Here is a 22,083-nt window from a genome sequence, read left to right as displayed (position 1 = left end):
CGTTTCAGGTTAGTTTTGCAATTGGAAAATAAAACAAAAATAATATTTTTTTTCTAGACGACTAACACGGAAGTCGTCCGTCCGACGACTTACATTAAAGTCGTCCATGATTTTATTCCGAGATTCTGGTCAACCTTGCTTATCTTGGACGACTTCTATGTAAGTCGTCGGACGGACGACTTCCGTGTAAGTCGTCGGACGGACGACTTCCGTGTAAGTCGTCTAGAAAAAAATAATTTTTTTTATTTTCAATTGCAAAACTAACCTGAGACGACTTCCATGTAAGTCGTCTAGGTATAACAAAATATTGATTTTTTTAATTTTTTACTGGACGACTTACGTGTAAGTCGTCCATGAAAAGTCAAATTTCTGACAAAATCCGGTCAAATGCAAAACTAACCCGTTTTCTCTAGACGACTTACATGGAAGTCGTCTCAAAATTTTTTTTAACAAACAAAGATGGACGACTTCCATGTAAGTCGTCTAGGTTAAAAATCAATTGCAAAACTAACCTAAATGGATGAGTTCCTAGAAGTCTCCCAGACAACCTCCGTGGAAGTCGTCTGCGTCAATGTTTAATAAACTTTCATTTTCTCTAAAACTATGAAGAATTTTTAACATTTTCTTGTTAATTCATGTCTATTAATCAATATTTTAGCTACTGAATGAAAATTATAACTTAATTCGTGATATTTACGAGGTTACCAACATTCATGTTTATTAAAGTTTCTAGCTGATCCGAGAAGACTTCTATGGAAGTCTTCTACGCTATTTTTTGAATAACTTGTATTTGTAAGAGTATTAACTAACTTCAAGATATGTAAAAATCATATTTTTAATATATGTTTTCTCCCTTAGTTTTACTAAATTTGACTAAGTTTTTCAACACAAACTTATAGAAAATGTGATATGCTTTGACTAGTTATTATTGTTTATTTTCATCTCTTAAGCATTATTGTTATAGACACTAATGATAATTATTGTTATGAGTTGGAAGAATGATTAAAATGCTTTTTAAAATATTGTATCAATATGAAGCTACCAACATTCTTGTTTATTAAGATGAGAAGAAGGCCATTGGAGTTTATTATTGCATATGGGAGATCCAAAGATAAGATAAAGGCTATTGAAGTGTCACGTGATAAGATCCAAAGATAAGATAAGATCCAAAAATCATTCTTCCGAAAAAAGCCATGTGACAAACGAGCAGGGACCAGTTTTGCAAAAACAACAAAAGATGGATTCAGCTGCTGTGGACTTGCATCGATAGAACTGAAAAGACCCAACCGCTCGGTTTGTCATGCTCGAACCGCAACACTTGATCCAGCTAATCGACCGCTTACTAAGACCGTTATGCTTGATACAATCATCTCGTCCTAAGCCTCACCCAATGCGGTCACAATCGAACGATGAAGATGTGACGACGGCGAGAAGAGACGACACAGACACGGCAGTGCTCAGGTACGGCAGAGATGCAGTCACGAAGGTGGGACGAAGACACATGCGAGAAAAGATGACAAATCAGACCTCAGAACACCGATGATCGGAACAGGGCGCAGCGGCAGAAAGCAAGCTCGTGGAGATGAAGATATTATGTATATATTTAATATTTTATAATAATATATATTAGTTCTCTATATTAATTTGGATTACCTAGTTAAAGAGAGGGGTATATGGTAAAATACTCCCGACACATATTACTGACAAGCATGTTTTTTTTATTTTTCCATGCTTGCAAATATTTCAATTATTGTATATTTTTCTTGCAAATCGCTCTTTTCATTAAAGAATATAAAACTATTTTGAGAAATAATACAATCAGATCTCTAAATTACTTTTTTGATATTTTTCATTAAAGGATATAAAACTATTTTGAGAAATAATTAGAAGAAAATAAACAAGGTCAAACCTAAACTGATAGTGGGGTTATTTGAGAAAATATACTGTAGTTAATGAAAAAAAATCAAATTTTTAATGTTGTCAGCTGGTCTTTTTACCTTGCCTTGTTACTAGACTATTAGACATTAGTAGATCCCCGTGTATTATATACCACTACTGTCATTGTATCTATAATTTGAAAACTCTAATTATCATAAGAATGACTAAATCTACTTTTTATACTGTCTTTTTCTACATCCTCATCCTAGGTTCGTTTTCTATTTACCATGTGTACACATAACTATTGTTTTTGCTGCCAATTAAAATAGAAAAAGATCGATATTTTAAGCTTTAAACAAATATTTTGACCGGGCTGGCGGTGAAAGATGTTCAAGGACAAAACGGAATGTGTCATAGGATTTTATCGCAAGTAGATTGTGGCGCTGGCTCATGCGGTGCTCTGTGCCTACAATTATGGAAAGGAACTGGCAAATGCTTTCAGTTAATTGACCAGACTTTTGCATGTCTCTGTAATTTTCCTTGCGGTTCTTGATTTTTTTTTGTTTCATGTTCTATCTAAATTTACCAATGAAGAACAATGATAACGAGAAAAAATAGTTATTTTTATTCTTTTTTCGATGGGAAAAGCAAACACACCACGCGGAATGGCGTTTATTATAAAAAGTTAAATTATAATTAGTTTATATTTTGTTTTTCCTCTAATCAGAACACAAGTCCCTACTACAGTTACGGCAGAGTCTGAATTGTATGACAAAAGTCTTGCACTGGTCAACGAACTAATCTCTCTCCTCTCTCTTCTTTCACACATACTTTTCTACGTCTATGTCCGTACGACGCGATTTCTTTTTACTTCTTCTTCCTTATCTTTATTTATGAGTAAACACTTTTTTGTCCCTTCCCCATCTCAATGGTTTTCTTGACAGAGAATAGGAGAGCGAGAGAGAGAGAGAGTCTTCTTACTTACTCTTATGATTTTTCCTTAATTTTCCAGAAAAATCTCTCTTCCTCCTGGTAGTTATATAGATCTGTGTTCATACCTACCTCTTACTCCACAACTCATTACACACACTGTCCCAAACACAGTTTATGTCTCTTTTCAGATTTCATTGTTCATATAATCTAACTTCTCAATTTTAGTTTTCCTATTAGAAGATCCTTTTAAAAGTCTTTTAAGTACATTCTTGGGTTCAAGTACTCTGATCAAAATTAATCATTTTTTTTTTCATTTGTGTGTTTCCACAAACATTCCCTAAAAAAAGTTCCAATCTTTCTGCTCCTTTTCTCTCTCCTAAGACATGAACTGTCTGTTCTTGTTCAAATCAAAGAAACCCAAACCCAGAAACCAACAAAAAGACAAAAGAAAAGGAAAAGAAATAGCACAAAACTCAGCTCCTGAGCTGAGGAACCAGAGCGAAACCTCGTCGTTTAATCTCCAGACACCGAGATCTTTGCCTTCTCCTCGAAGTATCAGAGACTTGTATACAGAGCGAGAAAAGAATCTTAGGGTTTTCACTTACCAAGAACTCAGTGAAGCCACTTATGGGTTTAACAGAAAGCTTAAGATCGGTGAAGGTGGATTCGGTAGTGTTTACAAAGGAAAGATTCCCACCGCAAAAGATTCTGATTCTGATTCTCCACTTGCCGTCGCCATCAAGAAACTCAATCGGCAAGGATTACAGGTCTTCTCTCTGTTCTTTGCTCTGTTTTTAAATGTAAAGTCTGATACTGTTGCTCAAAGGTTTGATCTTTTATTATTAGGGTCACAAGCAATGGCTAGCAGAGGTTCAGTTTCTAGGGGTAGTGAATCATCAGAACGTTGTGAAGCTCTTAGGTTATTGCTCAGAGGATGGGGAGACTGGGATCGAGAGGCTCTTGGTTTACGAGTTCATGTCGAATCGAAGCTTAGAGGATCATCTCTTCACCCGTGGATCACGTATATTACCATGGAAACAAAGGCTTGAGATCATGCTTGGTGCAGCTCAAGGATTGGCTTATCTACATGAAGTTAAGGTAAAATATTTGTAACGAAACAAAACCCATTAGAGGAGAGGAAACCTGGTTTTAAGACAGATCCTTTTGATACTTGTGACTATATAGAAATGTGGACATTGACCATGATTAGTAGATCAGGAATGAGACATTTTGTGAACCGTTGGGGGAGAAAATGTGGGGTGGATTCTCAAACATTCAGTGTCTAGTTTCTAAGTTTAATGTGATTTCAGTGGATAGATGATAAGAGTGTGCGGTATATTTGGTTGGTCAGGTGATATACCGAGACTTCAAAACCTCTAATGTGCTCTTAAATGATGAATTTTGTCCGAAATTATCGGACTTTGGGCTTGCAAGAGAAGGACCTCAGGGCGACAATACTCACGTCACAACTGCAGTAAGTATTGAATACTTCTTACCTTCTTGGGTTTATTGTGTTGTTGGTTTTAGTACTGTGCATTCGGTTAGGTTTGGTTCTGTTTGGCTTGATTACGGTTTATAACTAGTTAAACTGTTTTCAATAAAGTTAAAGTCACATAGACATGTTAGAAAATTTTATATTTTGAAACAACAAAATTTTTCTAAAACATTTTATATTATAAAATGGAGTGAGTAAAATTTTAACATTTTTTTTTGCTTGATTGTTCTCTTAATTTTCTTAATAGAGAGTTGGAACACAAGGCTATGCAGCTCCTGAGTACGTGCAAACAGGCCATCTTCGCTTAAAGAGTGATGTATATAGCTTCGGTGTTGTTCTCTACGAGATCATAACCGGACGCCGAACCATCGAGAGGAACAAGCCAGCAGCTGAACGAAAGCTATTAGATTGGGTGAAAGAGTATCCTGCTGATAGTCAACGCTTCAGCATGATCGTTGACCCTCGGCTACGCAACAATTATCCAATTGTCGCAGCCAGGAGTTTGGCTAAACTGGCTGATCTTTGTTTGAAAAAGAACGATAAAGATCGACCCGCAATGGAGATTGTAGTGGAAAGATTGAAGAAGATTATCGAAGAATCCGATGGTGGAGAGTGTTCAATGGCTGGGAGTAAGGAAAGTACAAGTCAGGTAAGAAGCAAGAGTCGAGTCGCTGGACCTGTGAAGGGGAGTTTGAGAGGAGGAGTTAGTGTTAGAGGATAAGTTTTGAGTTTAGAAGACTTTTTTGTGCAGGTTTAGTATATATAAATAAAGTGTTATGGTTTATGTATTACTGTGGGATGAGTAGAAGAAAAAAATCAGTAGCTAATTATGTGTTTATAAATGAGATTTAATACAGCGAATGGCAGAGAAGGGTGTGTGTTTTTTTGCTGTTGATGGTCTATGCGAATGCGATAGACTGTAGACACGACAATTCGACGATTAACGTTTTGAAATTCGTTGTTCAAATGTGTTGCACGTACTGTATATAACGAGTAACGATCAAACATAACTTATTGCTGAAATGTGAATTTCTGTGAATCCTCTCAGTGTCGTCAAGTCAACTCTTCATGGCAGCAAAAAGTTCAGCAAATAGTTTTTGGTTCTAAACCAATCGATACATTTTTTAAATTAATTCGGTTATCTTCAGTTTGGTTTGGCAATCAATTAGTTCAGCTTTTTTTTTTTTTTAAACTGAACCGATTTATACCAATATTTTCTAACTGAACAAATTGAAAATAATCAAAATTATCTGAATATAATACTGAAACAAAACCAAAATTAACTAAAAAATCGAAAACTTCGATTCAATTCGATAACAAAATTGTAAAGTCAAATTAAATTGAAATTGAACCTTAATTGATTTCAGTTTAATTCAGTAGCTTTTTTTAATTTCTAATTTAACCGAAAATGTGATTCAACTAAACATAAATTACTGAATCAGATGGCCTACTAGCAGCCACCGAACAAGGAAAATGACTAAGCTTAGTTTTGTCAAAAAAAACATAAACTTACATAAGTTGTGTTGTCATAGCTTTCATGTATAATATTCTCAAGGTTGAACATGTACTTTATATTACATGTATTTTTTTGTTTTCTTACAAAAGAAACAAGAAAATTTAATCAAGGCATGCCATGGACGTTAATTCATACAGGCATTTACAATTTCTCTCTTCTCATACTCCCAACACATTTCTTAGGTTAAAAAGGAAAGAAAAAAGGAGTTAAAACTTAAAGGATCTTTAGCTTTCTCCTTTCCCTGAAAACTTCAAGCAAAAGTGAACTGATCTTTTAGATTTAAAAAAAAGATCAAAAGAAGATCCAAAGACCAGCTTCCAAACAACGTTAAGACACATTCTCACTTCTTTTGTTTCTTTAACCTAATTACTTTTATTTATTATAGTTCCCAAACTCATCATCAGATTCGGAACTTCAAGCAGCAGCAACAGGACCGTTGTGAATAATAGCAGCATAGCCACCAGATCTAGTCGGAGAAGAAGAGCTTCTTTGTTCTTTTCTCCTCATTGCTGATTTCACTGAATAAGACAGATTCTTTTTCTTCTCTTCTTCTTCATCTCTCTCTATCTGTTCTTGTCTACACTCTTCACTACAATACGGTGTGTCTCCTCTGCAATTACACAAATAAAATATCAAAACTTCGATTCAGATTTAAAAATTGAAAAAATGGGTATTCAAAAAATCATTCTTTTTCTGTTTTTTTTTAAATATAATTAAGAGGAAAATGAAACCAGATCTGATGTAAAAGATCTAAAATTTACCTGTACATGTAGATATCTCTGTTATGAAGTGGCTTCTTACAGAGGAAACACGAATCCAAGTAATGAGGCTGTTGATTGTCTAATCTGAAATCATGGAATCGTCGGGAAACGACAGATCTCGGAGAGGAAACAGAGTATTGATGGTAATAATAACCATGAGTGTAGGTATTGTGACAAAAGTTCGTGTTCCTGAGACTAGAGTAAGAAAGAGGACGTGAAACGACACCGCTTTGTGTGTTTCCTCCAGAAAACCCAGCTTCCATCTCCGATAAGGAAGAAGCCAGATCATCATCTTCTTCGATGAAACAAGGTTTTCTCGCTGAAACATCCATGTTTCTGGTTTAGAGAGAGAGAGAGAGAGAGGCTATGTGGGTTGGTTGAGGATTTTATGAGGAAAGTGTGAGTGCGAGAGGTTTTATAGGAAAAAGATATTTTGTTTTCTTTTGGGGTTTAAGAGAGAGGAAGTAAGAAACAAGGGGCGAAATTTGAGAGAGAATCTATTGGCTTTGTTGTAACCAGAAACCTTTCTTTACTTCTTTCGAAAGTATAGAAAAAATCGAAAACCACTTTTGTTATTTTCTAGAAATGCTTTATTGGCACATAAGGAATAATATTTGGGGGGGGGGGGGGGGGGGGTTAGAAAATAATTTACTCGTGACTTATTATTCATCCTGCTGCAGTTTCAGAGGAACTATTGAGAGAGCTTAGTAAAATTGGTAAAATACTTTTTCCACTCGGACAACATTATTAAAGCAAATCTCACTTTTTTAACTTTTCAGTGAAATCATACAGGAAAAATATAACTTATACCGGCTTTAATATCTATACCTAAATTACATAACATATTTTGGTGAGTAAAATAGTAAGTAAACACTCTCTCCCTTTAATTTTGATTGTCGTTGTACAATAAAATTTTTGTTTTAAAATAAGTACTGTTTTAAAATTTAATATAAAATTTATTAACAATATTCTCTGATTTATTTTTCTATCGGTTAAAATATGATTAGATGTATAGGTAATAATAGTGATGATTGGTTCGAACGTGACTGTAAAAAATTAGCTATAAAAGTTTAACTGTAGAGTTGTTACTGTAAAAAATTTTTGCAGAAACTCTAGCAGTAGTTTAATTTGTTGTAGCTATAAGTTATATAAGTTGTATGTATTTTAAAATAAAATATGTAAAATATATGATGTATATATAAAATAATTAATTTTATCAATTAAAATAATTTATATTGACAGTTTTTATAAATGATCAAAGTTTACTGTTATTTTAAATGTATGCAAATAGTATTTGTGTTATTTAAAATATTTCAATAATTTTAAAAACATCCAAAACTAAATTAAAATATTTATAGATTTTTTATTATGTTTATCAAATTGATTTGATATTCTTTAAAAAATCATAATTTAAAAGCTTTTTAAAACTAAAAATATTCAAATAATTTTTATTAATTTTCTAAAAAATGAATTTTTAAAAGAACAAGTAAAATTGTAGAAATCATAATACTCAAAATGAAAAAAAAATCAAACCTTTAGAAATTTATATTTTTTTAAAATTCAAGTAACAACAAATTTTAAATTCAAGTATCAACAAATTTTAAATTCAAGTAATTTTTTTTTGTCAACAAATTCAAGTAATTATTATAAGTTTTAAATTCAAGTAATTGATTTTTTTTAAAATAAAAGTTTTCTTAAGTTTTGAATTTTTTACCATTAACACCAACACGGCAAAAGTTATTTATCTATTCAGTGAAGCAGTTAAGATTTGTTATAAGAAATACCTTGTTTTTGTGCACGTTACAATAAATATCTAAATTTACATCTATCCAAACTATAAAAATAAAGTGTCACATCCTTCCAAGAAGAAAGAGTTTTTTTAAATGTTTGGTCAAAAAAAAAGAGTTTTTAAATGTAGCAAAACAATAGGAATCAACAAAATAGCGGCAATATCGTAATATTAAAGGGCGTAAATATAAATAATCAAATTTCGTCAGGGTTCTATAAAACATGGGTCCCACTAGCACTTGGGAGACGTTAAAGAAAATCATGGGGATTCGGGAAGGAGTAGGAGGTGGACCTACGCGCGTGTGTATTTGTTTACCGAATGCGTTACCGTAATGACGACATCACTTTACTACTTGTGTGTTTCACTTCTTTTCTTTCTCGATAATTTTTTAAAATTGTACTGTATTGTTTTTCTTTTTATTTATTAATTTATCAAAACCTGGTAATAAGAAATAAATAAAACCCTACCGAAAGTAAAAGCCGCCGTCTGATTGTGCTCTGCTCCGGCGGTCGGTGGTTCTCACCGCCGCCGGGAGCGGCCTCTTCTCGTCTTTTCTATTGTTTCTACGGTGTTAATTGCAGTATCTCGATGTCGTTAATGAATTGGTTCAGATCTGGGTTTATGGTAAGTCTCCAAGGAACTCTTAGGAGGGCTCTTGCTTGCCTTTTCTCAGATGGAGAATCAAGGGGGTATTGGGTTCGTTGGCTTCTCGTTGGTGGTTGGGAGCGAGCCAGTCAGGCTCCGGCAACTGTGAAGCTTGGGGATTTGGTACATTCTTGGGATTCTCTCGTTTCTGGCCTTTCCTATGATGTTTAGCTGCTGTTTTTGTTTTAGTTTATATTTCTAGAGTTGTTTTGTCGGTCTATTAGTTTGATCAGAGGCTATGCCGTATTGGTATTCTTAGAGAGAGTCGGGTTTCCTCTTCACTAGTTCGTCTTGTTTGGATTGCTTCTTCGGTTTCGTTCTGTTTTCTGGTGCGCGGTGCAGGTTATACCGGCTCTGATGTGGGTGTGTAATTCTTCCATCGAAACTGGTCAGGCGACTTTCAGGCAATTCTTTGGTGGTTTATCGAGCCTGCCTCTCAATCTCAGATCCAAGGTTGGTTTGCCGAAGTGAAGGGGTGTTCAGAGGTTTATGGTATTCTGGAGTTTGTTGGGTTGAGCGATTTGTTTGGAAGGAGAAGTGTCTCGGGCCATCTTTTGGAGTCTATCTGATGTGGTCTTTAGGTTGTCTTCCCCTTTTTGTGGCGTCTGGTTTCTGCTTCGTGTGGTCACTGGTAAGGTCTCCTCGCTCAACCTCGGTGGTTTATTTATGATTTCATTTGGTGAAGCGTTGGAACTGCGAAGCTGTGCTGTCCCTTGGTATGAAGCCTACGGGTTTTCCGGTATTCTTAGTAAGGAGCTTTGGAGCTTTTGCTCAATTGCGATAGTCTTAGAGTGGTCAATCGCCAAACGTGTTCGTGTCCTTCGTTGGCTGCTCGGGTTGATGAGTTGTGTTCTCCTGGCTTCTTGTGTAGAAGAGGTGGTAAGTGTATGATTGCTCGTGGTTCCTAGAGGAACGGTTTAAGGAGATCTTCGTTCAACCCCAATAATTCAGGCTTATTTCGCTTTCTCGATCAATCCTGCTTCCGGTTCTTTCAGCTTCGTCTTTCTTGAAATTTATGCTTGTTATCCAGTTTATTGGTAGGCTTCTTTATTTCCCTGTTTTCTTTAAACTGTGTAGTCGAGTTTAGTTTTTTCTTTGGCTCCGGGTGGTTTCTTGTACCACGCCGGCTCTTGGCTCCGGAAAGGTGTCATACCTTTGCCGGCTTTGTGTAAGAACTGATGCAAATCGAATTTTAATCTAATAGATGACAAAAAAAAAAAAAGAAATAAATAAAACTGTCGTTTTGTCTCCTTTATGAATTTCCGTGGTTGGTGACGTTTTTTGGCGAAGACTTTGAGGAGCTTGGTGAGCTAGGATTGGTAGTGGTGCGGTAAGGTCGGTGTTTTAAGGCTATGAATGTATAGTGCGGTTGACATGCGGGACGGACTGGACCGCAATTAAGGTTACCATTCAACACAAATATTTAGATGTGTTTAAGCTGAAAATTAAATAATATAAAAATCAACTGAAACGCAGGCGGTTCGCATTACGTAAGAAAATCAGTGGAACGCCATGCAAACTTTAACCACAGCAAATGAGATGTGTTTCAACGTGCGGTTCTTTATTGATTGTTTTTCATCAATAATAAAATATTTCTAAAATTTTACAAATTAACACATTATTTAGAGCACATTAATCTGTATTCAAAAATATAGTGTGGTTAAGAGGTTATATTATTGTAAATAAATTATTTTTATTCTATACATATATCTACTATATCTTTATATTATCTTTACTTATTTACTTAATTTTATTTTGTCTATATAATTATAAATATGTTTCACTCAATTACATCAATACTACTTTTCGGTTCAGTTTCAGTTGGTTCTTTCGTTTCTTCGGTTCTAGAGCTTTAGGATCCGTTTGGTATTTAGAAAGTTTGGTTCGGTTTCAGTTCGGTTTGGATAACAAAGTTGAGAATCTGCTTATATCCAAAGTCATTATTAAACATCAAAATCATATAAAAAATTCAAAATAACAAAAACCGAGTACTTAAATATTAAATAGTTTAACAAAAATAAAAATCATAACAACAAATCATAACTAATTGGAAAGTTTTAGCGTTTCCAGAACAGAAACGCGAGTTTCCACAATAGAAACGCAAGTTTCCACTAAGTTTCCAAACTGAGATTTTAAGAAACGAGTTTCCAATGCGTTTCTGCGAGTTTCCGAAAGATTCCGATTCTGAAACGTTTCCGAAACATGAAACATACCTTCAACCGAATTTCCATGCAACATAGATTAGATTATTATAAAAACAAATATAGTTAATATTTATCAATATATAAACTATATTATAGAAATTCACATACCTATTCGGATCTCGATTCAGTTATGGTTCAGTTTTTCGTTCGGTTCTAGCTTTTCGGTTCTAAAGATATATGATCCACTAGTATAAATGATAGGATCAAAACCCAAATCCAAACCAAACCTCATTTTTCGGTTTGGTTCATTTTGGTTCTGGATAAATGTGTCCATGCCTAGCTAAAGTTTTGAATACAATATTTTAGATGAGGTATATGTGAATCTGATTTGTAAAGTTCTCCAATATATAATTTATTTTATAAATTAAATAAAATTTCAGTAATAGCATAGTAAATTTCATATTTGAGATATATAAACTAATTTATAAATAAATTTTATATTTTAAAATATTATATTAGTATCATTGCTTTTTTAAAATATATTATATGTATCCCGCCGTTATACTATTTATTATACATGTTACCATTCATATTATTTTTTGAACCGCTTATTTTACACAAACCGCAGTTGTTCCGCAGCATGCGTTTCTCTTGTACAAACCGCAGTTAAACCGTACCGCAGTATCCAACCCGCTTATCCCGCACTGCTCAATCCGCTGTTACCATTCGGAGCCTAAATGTAGTATAGGTGTGCGTGTGAGGGAAGGGAAAAGTGTCAATTTCGACCCCAACTATTTCAGTCGTGCCAAATACGACCCGAACAATTGATCAGTGCCAAATACGACTTCAACTCAATTATAATTCAAAAAAACTACTCGAACTTCTTAAAACGTGCCTAAATCTACATTGACTCTAACATAAGTTAGTCAACCGTTAACAAGATAAAACGACGTCGTTTTGATATACGAGGAAAAGTGCCAATTTCGATCCCAACACTCTAAGTCGTGCCAAATAAGACCCGAACAAATGGTCAGTGCCAAAAACGACCTCAACTCAATTATAATTTAAGAAAAAATATCCAATTTTTCTAAAACGTATCTAAATCTACATTAACTCTAACAGAAGTTAATCAACCTTTAACAAAGATAAGACGACGTTGTTTTGATATATGTATTTTTTTGTTAAATATGTTCATTTCGGGACTCAAATCCGTGCTGGGATATCTTTTTAAAATGGCACACTAACAACTAGACTAAAATAATTTTTTGAAATATTATTACAAATTGAAATTCTCCATTATATAAAATACTATTCTTCTTCATCTTATCCAATTTAAAACTTTGGTGATTGCTTTATATATTTTAGTTATTGTTTAATTTGTCTAATATTTTGTACAACATATCTTAGTGAAAGAAAGGTAAAAGGCCTCTTAACATTTTTGAACAAAATATCAAAATATATAATATCAACTTTGGAAACTAAAAAAATTTCCACTTAATTTTAAAAATTAAAAATAATTTATATAAGAAAATTGTATAAATAAATTCAAAGTTTTAAGCATATTTAAGATCGTATAATAATAAATATTTTATTATTTATATTTTAGTAAGATATAATTTTATTAAAGATATGATAAATAAGAAAAACATGTTAATGTATTTATATAAATCAGAAAAAATTGTCACCAAAATTTAAATTGGATAAGATAAAAAATAATAGTAGTTTATATAATTTCAAATTTGTAATAGTATTTTAAAAAATTACTTTTATCTAGTTGTTAGTGTGCCCATTTAAAAGGGTATCACAACATGGTTTGAGTTCCGGAATTTGCATAATCATATAAGAAAAATAATTCAACCTCAAAGTTCAGAAAGTTATACACCACTCGTATATTGCGAAACTTCACTATTTGTCACTGTATTTGCTAAATGGCTAAATACATGGTTTGTTAATTTAAAATTCTACATAACCAAAGGGTAAAGAATTTCTTTTTTTTAATGCTGATTTATTATGAAATTACAATTTTGAGAAAAATTACATAGACGATCTAACAATCCACTTACATAGTCCAATAGTTTGACTAAGGGTTCATTAATGTTTCTACACCAGCAGGTTCAAGTTTTAATTCCTGGAGAAAACGATTTATTAAACAATTATGTAGGCTACGGAGGAAAGATATATAATGGATGTTCAATATGGTGCAAGTAAACTCGGCCAGACACCTACGGCTCAGGTGATGCAGTTAGGCGTATATATTTATAAGGAAGGCAAGACATTTCATTATTTCAATATTTGCATATTTCCATAATATACTTTTCTTAAAATTGTGATATAGAAATGTTTGGTACTTTACCTACAACCACTTCAAACGAACTTAAAGTCCACACCATTATTAACATCGGATCGAGTCACCAACACCGTCCTAATTGTTGTTACGTACACCGCAAATATCATTTTCAATTTGTTTTAGTCAAAAAGGAAGTAAGTGATATGTGTGTGTGTAAACTACTAAAATTTATTTATCACAAGTAAATATTTGGGGACAGAGCTTTGCTAGATAGATTTCGAAATGGTTAACCTAAATATATTTTTAACGTGCAGTATAAGCTACATATAAATCAATAAAATAAAAGTATTGGCAGACTAGTACAACTGCTATACATTAAAAAATTCTCTGAATAAATTCTTTTTTTTTTCTCTGATCAAATTCTCTTAAATCATTTTTTTGTTGAACAGATTCTCTTATACTACTATGCTATAAAAGGGCAGAAAATATTAGGCTTCGAATGGTAAAAGCAGTTCAAGCGGGACAGATCATGCAGATCAAGCAGGACAAGTGCAGATCAAGCGGAACAAGTACAGATCAAACGAAACAAGTGCAGATCAAGCGGATCATGCAAGAGAGAACCATATCGAATAATTTATTATAACTTATGAATGACAAAATCAATTCAAAACTATAGATCATATATTAAAACAATAAAAATGACACTTAGATATCTAAACAAATATTTTAGATATTATATGATCGACCGAAATGCATGTAAATGTTTTATAAGATACTTATACTTCTTCTATTTTCTTATTTATAAAAATTAAAAATTATATGACAAAAAATAATAAGTAGAGAATGATAATTTTGTATTGTTAAAGTTGTGAATAAAATAAAATAAAAATATTGTATTCATAAAACTAGATAAATATATTTTTTAAGTTATGTGTTGTAACAAAGTTATTTATTGATCAAACAAAAAAAAAAGCAGACCAACACCACTAAATGTTGGCGAGTAAGATCTGCATGCAGATCTCCTGTTTTTTTACAAAAAGACAAAAACTATTGAACTGCATACAGATCTCCTGCTTGAACTGCTTTTACAAACAGAAAATGGTGAATGGTGAATGCAGTGCGAAAGAACTGCGTGTGCAGGAGAACTGCACTTGTCCCGCTCCTCCATTAAGACGGCCTTGGAGTGTGATACACTTAACACGCGCTAAGGAATACGTGCAAGCAAATATTTTAACAAGTTAACGTCGGACACTTGCGCAAGGCTCCGATGTTATCGAAACCCACTTGTGTGTGTTAGTGTTTAGAACTATAAAACAAATTACAAATGCAGTATCCTAATTCAATTTTTTTCATTTTAAATTACACTTTCTTGTCCTATTAGACTGCATATAGTTTTGTAAATTTTAGGTTATTCTCTTTTCTCTTGTTGTTTTCTTATTCTACATGAAGTGGACCCACCGCCAAGTCCGTAAGCATGGGCCCACTGATGTCTTGGAGTACGTATTTACTCTCCCCTCCTCAGTCATGTGAGCTTATACACTTTTGGCAAAAATGTTTTTTTTTTCTTTGGGTAAAATTTTGGCCAAAATGTTAAGTACGTGAGCTTATATATCTTACCCTGAAATCTTTACGTGGTTGAAAATTCATTTTTGAAATGGAAAACTATAATCCAACCACTCTTACACGATTTAAATCGAAGTGATCAATATAGACATTTTAAATAAAATTATACGAATTTTTAAAATTAATTATGATAGCTGGCGGATGAATATTTATAATCTTTTCTAATAATTTTTATAGTCTCGTTTAATGTACGAATCATTCATATGACACAATTTAGTGGTTGATACTCGTAGTTAGAAAGATTATTCCGACTGGTGACTTTTCCGGGAATACGAGAAACAAATAGGAAAGAAACATATAGGAATAAAATTGCAGGAATGAAAAGAAATGTTTATTCCTTATCAAATTTAATAAGGAATATTTTTGTTCTATATTTCTCTACAAAAAATGAATGGGAAAGAACAAGAAAAAAAAACTATTCGTTGTGAACGTTGATTTTTTTTTTGGAATGATAAGGAATTCAGTGTTCTCTTTCGTTCCTTAGTCACCATTCAAAGCCATAATCAATGTTTTAAAAATCGCTAGACGGTAGCGAGGCGCTTTATAGAGAACTAGCGACTAGGCAGATTATTCGGAACCTAGGCGAGGCTTAGGCGTTAGCAAATTATTGATTTATTTTATATATTTTATACATTTATATGACATATTTTAGCTTTTAAGTTTAATTATAAAATTATTGTGATGAATTATCAAAGTTAAATATATAAAACAAAAGAAAGTAGACAAATTTGTAGATTTGTAATAATATTATTGCTTAATTTAGCATATATAGACAATTTAGATCGATTTTAACCAATTTTAATTGATTTAGAACTCTTTAAACCAATTTGAATCATATAAATCGTTATAAATCGGATTTTAAGAAAATCGTTTCGGATATGACCGAATTGCCGCCTAGACGGGGGCCTAGGCGCCGCGTAGACCGATTTTTAGAACCCTGGCCATAATATATATGCAATGTACTAGGAAATACCAAAAGAACACATTAAGTTGATTTTATGTAAAAACAAGCATATTTGTGTAGCCGAACCAAATAAAATCTTTGGGTCTAACTCATAATTATGGAATTGATGTTTTCTGTAGTTATTTTATTTGTTTAATGTTTTAATTTTAATGACATAAACTTTTTGAAAAAATTGTAACTTTGAGCATTAGTCTGTCAACAGTTCAACATGGTGATGTCATTTGCAATAATGTTTGCTTCTTGATATATGATATGAATCTACCCTAGCAACTAAAGAATTATTTGTACTATAGTATAAAATTATTTTACATAAAAGGAGCAACTTTATGAGGTTTGTGTATTTTATCAACCACTGCTGTTTGCCGGGCATTTCCCGGGAATCCATCGCCCCTAGACTCAGTTTTCATTATAAAATTTTGGGTTTTTGCATTAGATAACCATAAACCAAATGTTATTTAGTTATATGGATATGTCACTGTTCTACTTTCATAATTCCCATTTTATCCCTATAGACCTGGACCTAAATTTCTCTGACACCTAAATATTGCGTATACAATGGGAATTTGCGGTGGATGACATAAAAAACTTATTTAATTAGCTATATGGACAATATACTGTGCACTTTTTTATAATCCGAAAATATCCTTATTAGCACCCACTAGCATAAACCTGACACATGGATATGGCAAATTTGTCGACCTTCTCAACTATGGAAATTTTAGGTGTCTGTTCATCCTTTTAAGCTGATACACAAATGTTTTTTGTTGGATTTTCTCGAAATCGAAGTTTGAAAGTCTCGATCTTGAAACCTAGAAGCACTCGTTCATCTTCAATTTACAAAAGTGAAGGCCATCTAGAAGAACACAATCATTCAGTTACAGACAACCAACAAGACAGATCAGCTATGGAAGGACAGATCTTAACCCTCAATTGCATGCCAGAGCTCAATATTATCCTCGTTATGCTGCTGTAATAATTCTATTAAGAAACTCTTTGTTGCTTCACTTTGATTCTTCCTTCCTTTTTGTTGCTGTGGTGGAATTTTCTGGAACTTGATTTTTATTCAGACTAAGATTGTACTTAAACTTGAAGCTGAACACATTCCACGTTTACTTTTCTTATTTTCAAAAAAACTTGACTCTTGTTCAACCTCTCTCCCTCGTTCTTGTTCATCTTTCTCATTGTATCTTTACCTTCTTTTTAATTATTATCTCTTACATTGTTGTGAAGTTTCATGTAATTTCACACTCCCTCCTTGCATGATTCTGCAAATACTTTTGAAAAGCAACCATCTACCTAATTACCACTCTGTTTATGTATATTCACCTAAATTGGCCTTCCATTAATCCTATTTTTATTATTCTTTACTTCATATGTACACTAAAGTATTATCTTCCCAAAACTGCAAAAACTCCAAAATTAATGCTAACATTTTTCTTCAATTTTATATTGCACATATCCAACTTCATCTTCTTTCCACAATAATTTTCGAGCTCTGTTTTTTTTTCCAGATTCAAAACCCACTCAACTGATTTTTTTTTTTTGAAAATGACCTCAATTTATTTTTATTTTGTTTCCGCCTCTTCCTCGTAAACTTAATCCAGAGTTGGTTATGGAATATATAACATAGCATGAGATCCATGAAGGTTTGGTCAGCATCAGATGGTGGATGTAGCATTGAACACGAAAAAGGTAGCCATGGGGATCACCATCTCCGCCTTCTCTCGCCTCTTCCTAGAGCACACAGTGGCGCATGTTCTCCCACTACTCAATCTATGCTTCGAAGCACAGGTTCAGTTCCATTGTTGATTAAAAATCTCATAGAGAAAATAAACAAGTGTGAATAAAAAGTAAAAGAATCATCTGTATCAATGCAAGAGAGGAAGAACAGCAAAGTTTCTTTTGCAAAGAACAATGCTCTGAAATTCTACTGACATAAACATTGCCATAAACCGGGTTTCATAAACATTCTAGGTATGTCAACAAACATAAAGGCTAAACTTGATTTTTTACCCACCACACTCCTACCAATCTTGCAAATTTATAAAAACACTACATAGTTCTGCAATTACCGACATATATTTGTATATTGAGCTAATTTGACCTAAAATTTTCTCCTCTTTTATATTAAATATTAGAAAATATGCTAAGACTTGTAACAAATAACATTACTGTTTGAACCTACGTTTTCGGCTGTTCGATAATATTTAGCACATAGCAAACAAATAGTAAAACGTTTAGATTTCATTTCAATAAAATATATGGTCATTTTTCTCACTATAGGGTCATTAAATCGTGTCTAACTAAATATTTCTCACAAAATGACAATGATTATAAAAGCTAGTATATTATCAAACCATATAATACGTTATATGTAAAAAGTATATATAAAACATACAGTCCATTAGTCCATCAGATTCAGGAAGCCAACTAGCCTAGAAGTGATGTATAAGTTCCACCACCATTCGGGTTTTAAAAAATGCTATTTTTTGGTGATGTACCTCGTGGTTAACATTTTGGGATATTTTTTGGTTGATGTTTTTCGTAGGGTACGGCGGTTGTAACTTATTCGGGTTGACTCTATTGACGTTTTTAATATGTGGTATGGTTCTGGCTCATTTTTTTTTGGTGATAGGAAAATTGAAATGATAAAAATGATTTGTTAGACTTGATCAATCCAAGAACACGCTTGCTTTGTTGTAGATTCCCAAACACTAGGTTGGCTAAAGCAATACCTAGTTAACAACTTTTGGATCAACCAGTTTGGAATTTAGTTAAACACTAACATATTTGAACAAATCAACATTCGATTTGGTATTTTCCACCTTTATTTTCCTTTTCCAATTAGCTAGTTTCAACTTGCCGTTGTTTATGTCATTATGTGACATGTTTAAACATGACCAAAAAATATATAATCATTATATCAACCTTTACGGCTTTAATGTTGATTTAATTCGCGATATTTCTTGGTCTGGTGACCATTTCAAAAATAATTTTTCATAAATTTTGAATTCCAAACTAGTCAAAATGATACTGTTTAAATTTAGTTTTCGAAGCCTGCTAAAAAGGTGTGATTGATAAAAAGTACGAATTTTCTCTAGTCTTCTTTACAACATATTTAGAGCATTCAAAGTTTAAATGATGTAGACTGCACAACAACTCACTACCCCATCCTTACCACCATTTATTTTGGGATGACATTTTTTCTTCTTAAATTCAAGTTCTGGACGCAAGTCTATAATCTCTTTGGGCCATTGACAAAAGCCGGTTGTTTAATCTCCTATACATTTAACCCTATCTCCTATATATTATTTAAAAAGCATTGTAACATTTTTTTGTAGCCACGTGTCATCACTAAAATAATTTTTAGAATCCTTAGAGAAATAAGTTGGTCCATCTAAATATATAATAAGTTTTTTATTAAACCACAATAAATATTTTATTAATGTGCTTCATTATTTCCTTAAATAAGATTACGGAATTGTCTAATGTAGCTAAAGTATATATGACAATTAATGATTTTGAATAATAAAGATTTGATAAAAATAAGTGTGTATTATAATTATATTTGTTTAATTTTAAGCTATTAAAATAAATTAAACAATCATAGTAACCATATAATAAAAATTAAAAAAATATTTATATATTATATTTTGAATTTTTAAAAACGAGTATAAATTACTAAAACTGTTAAAAGTTTCACATTCAAATTTTGTAATCTATGATTTAAATTTTTTGTTATGAGATGATACAAATAATTAAAAATAATATAAGTTGAAAGTCTTATTTAATAAGCATCAAAAATAAAAGATATATAAATATATGTATCATTTTAAATTAAACTATATGCCTTATAAAAATACATAAATATCTTAATTTTGAAATTTACTTTGAACATTTTTTTGATAAAAAAAAATTTGAAAAAAATATTGTCAACTTAATTTTTTAAAATATTATAAATTACTTAAAAAATTAATCCCATAGTAAAAAATTTGTTGTCACTAATTTAGACTTTTTGCTATAACAGATACAAATGATAAAAAAATATAAGCAAAAAGCATCATCTAATAAATATTAATATTAAAATATACCATATATATGTTACTATCATTTAAATTTAATTATATATCATATCAAATAGAAAAAATAGTTTTCGATTTATAAAATTTATTTATATGTTCGCACCAATTTAATTATATAAATAGTAGATAATGACTTTTTAATTATTCAATATATATTTATTATTTCATAATATGTTATAAACATATAATATATAAAATAATTTATATATATAATGTTCATCAAGTCGCGGATCTTAACCTAGTACATTTGTAAACCTTAAATATATATATTTTTTTAGTTAAAATAAACCTTAAATATTGTAAGGCAGATTCATGTTTTCTACCAATGAATATAAACAGAGAACGATGAATGCAATGATTTTCAGTAACATGGTACCCTAGCAACTTTTTCAAAACTCCTAATTCAGCATATATATTTTTTATTCAGGACATGCAGAAGATAAACTATAATGTTTGGTGTGAGTTCTCTGAGATTTACACCGTCTCAGTTTTTCTGCTTTGGTTATCTTGATGGTATATACTGCAAATAATGTATTACAAAGAGTGTGGCGGTTTTGTCAAGACGTATAGATCTATGGAAAGGAACTGTTGGAGCAAGGTCTTACCAAGGTTGTGGGGAATGGCGAAGGAACGAAGGTATGGCTAGACAGATGGATCATGGGCCCAGTTCCAAGAGCACCATTGTATCGTCAAGATGCTGATGTTGACCTTACACTCAGAGTCAGTGACTTGATGGTTTTCAATTCCAGTGTTTGGGACACTCGCAAACTACAAGAGCTGTTTGTTGATGAAGACATTCCGCTTATACTTCAGGTGAACATTCACAGAGATAAAAACGATGACCTAAGGTGGGGGCTCTCGAGGAATGGTGTGTACGATACGAAGAGTGGCTATAAGTTAGCGGAATGTATCGCCGACATGAACTCAGGGCAACAGTGCTCCCTCCCTCCTCTAGAGAAACAGCTTTGGAAAGACATATGGAAAACGAAGACATCACCTAAACTCCGTCACTTTCTGTGGCGAATTTTATCTGGGGCCCTTGCAGTGAAACAGCAACTAGTCTCTAGGAGCATTCCTACTGATTCAAGATGTCCGGTATGTCAGCAAGGTCCTGAAACGATTTGCCATATGCTCTTCCAATGCCCATTGGCGAAAGAAGTATGGGAACGTTCAGCTCTTCCTCTCCCCCATGCTGGTTTCTCAACATCCTCGACGTTCTTGAACATGTACCACCTCCTGGCAAATAGTAAGAAACCTTCCTTGAACCCCAAGATTCGCCTAGCATTCCCTTGGATACTATGGCAGATATGGAAAGCTCGAAACTTGTTTTGTTTTGAGCAAAGACGCCTCAATGCTGAAGCAGTTATTGACAAAGTTATGGAGGAAGCTGCAGTTTGGTTGCATTTGCATTCTTTTATTCCAGATGACCCTCCTGAGATCACAGTGGAAGAGAAGACATCACAGGCTTGGGAGAAACCACCACTGGGATACTTTAAGTGCAACGTGAGCACGGTGTGGGAAGCACAAACTGGCAATGTCGGTGCAGCTTGGATTGTTAGAGATTCTTTTGGGGAAGCTTTATTCCATAGTCGACGTTCCTTTGTCGGAATTCGGTCTCAGGTGGAAGCTACTATGATCGGCCTGGTGTGGACAACAGAAGCTCTGAATGACATTCAGATGAGGAGAATCATTCTTGAACCTCTTCTCCCCAAGTTCAGAAGAACTTCTCTCAGGCATCCCTTTCATGGAGCCTAAACTCACTTTGGAAGAGATTTTGGAGAGCTCTGGATCGGTTGGAAACTTATCGAGTGGTTCGCATCAATAACGGGTGTAACACAATTGCTCAAAACATTGCAGAGAGCGCCTTGCAGGTCCAATGGCAACAATCTTATTTGGCAAGGAATGGCCCGGAATGGCTTGATGCTCGTATCAATATGGAAGCATCAGTTGTGGTATAATAATCTCT

At 33.0% G+C, this 22,083-nt stretch overlaps 2 protein-coding genes across 2 annotated transcripts; one reads left to right on the top strand and one right to left on the bottom strand.

The window, feature by feature from the left end:
• The first annotated feature begins 2,774 nt into the window (after window positions 1-2,774).
• On the top strand, window positions 2,775-5,160 carry LOC106431601 (probable serine/threonine-protein kinase PBL19). The gene is made up of 4 exons (XM_013872395.3): window positions 2,775-3,578; window positions 3,658-3,909; window positions 4,163-4,285; window positions 4,554-5,160. The coding sequence occupies exons 1-4, from the start codon at window positions 3,195-3,197 to the stop codon at window positions 5,025-5,027; spliced, it is 1,233 nt and encodes a 410-aa protein (XP_013727849.1). The 5' UTR covers window positions 2,775-3,194; the 3' UTR covers window positions 5,028-5,160.
• Window positions 5,161-5,859: 699 nt separating this feature from the next.
• BNAANNG07180D (FCS-Like Zinc finger 1) lies at window positions 5,860-6,982 on the bottom strand. The gene is made up of 2 exons (XM_013872376.3): window positions 6,584-6,982; window positions 5,860-6,432 (listed from the first exon to the last, which is right to left on the bottom strand). Exons 1-2 carry the CDS (start codon window positions 6,913-6,915, stop codon window positions 6,237-6,239), a joined length of 528 nt encoding a protein of 175 aa, XP_013727830.1. The 5' UTR covers window positions 6,916-6,982; the 3' UTR covers window positions 5,860-6,236.
• Between the last annotated feature and the right edge of the window lie 15,101 nt (window positions 6,983-22,083).

The sequence above is a fragment of the Brassica napus genome, chromosome A9, assembly GCF_020379485.1.
Source record: "Brassica napus cultivar Da-Ae chromosome A9, Da-Ae, whole genome shotgun sequence".
In the NCBI taxonomy this organism is placed as follows: Eukaryota; Viridiplantae; Streptophyta; class Magnoliopsida; order Brassicales; family Brassicaceae; genus Brassica; species Brassica napus.
Note: the sequence above shows the minus strand (reverse complement) of the source record. Positions and strands in the feature narration are given on the sequence as shown.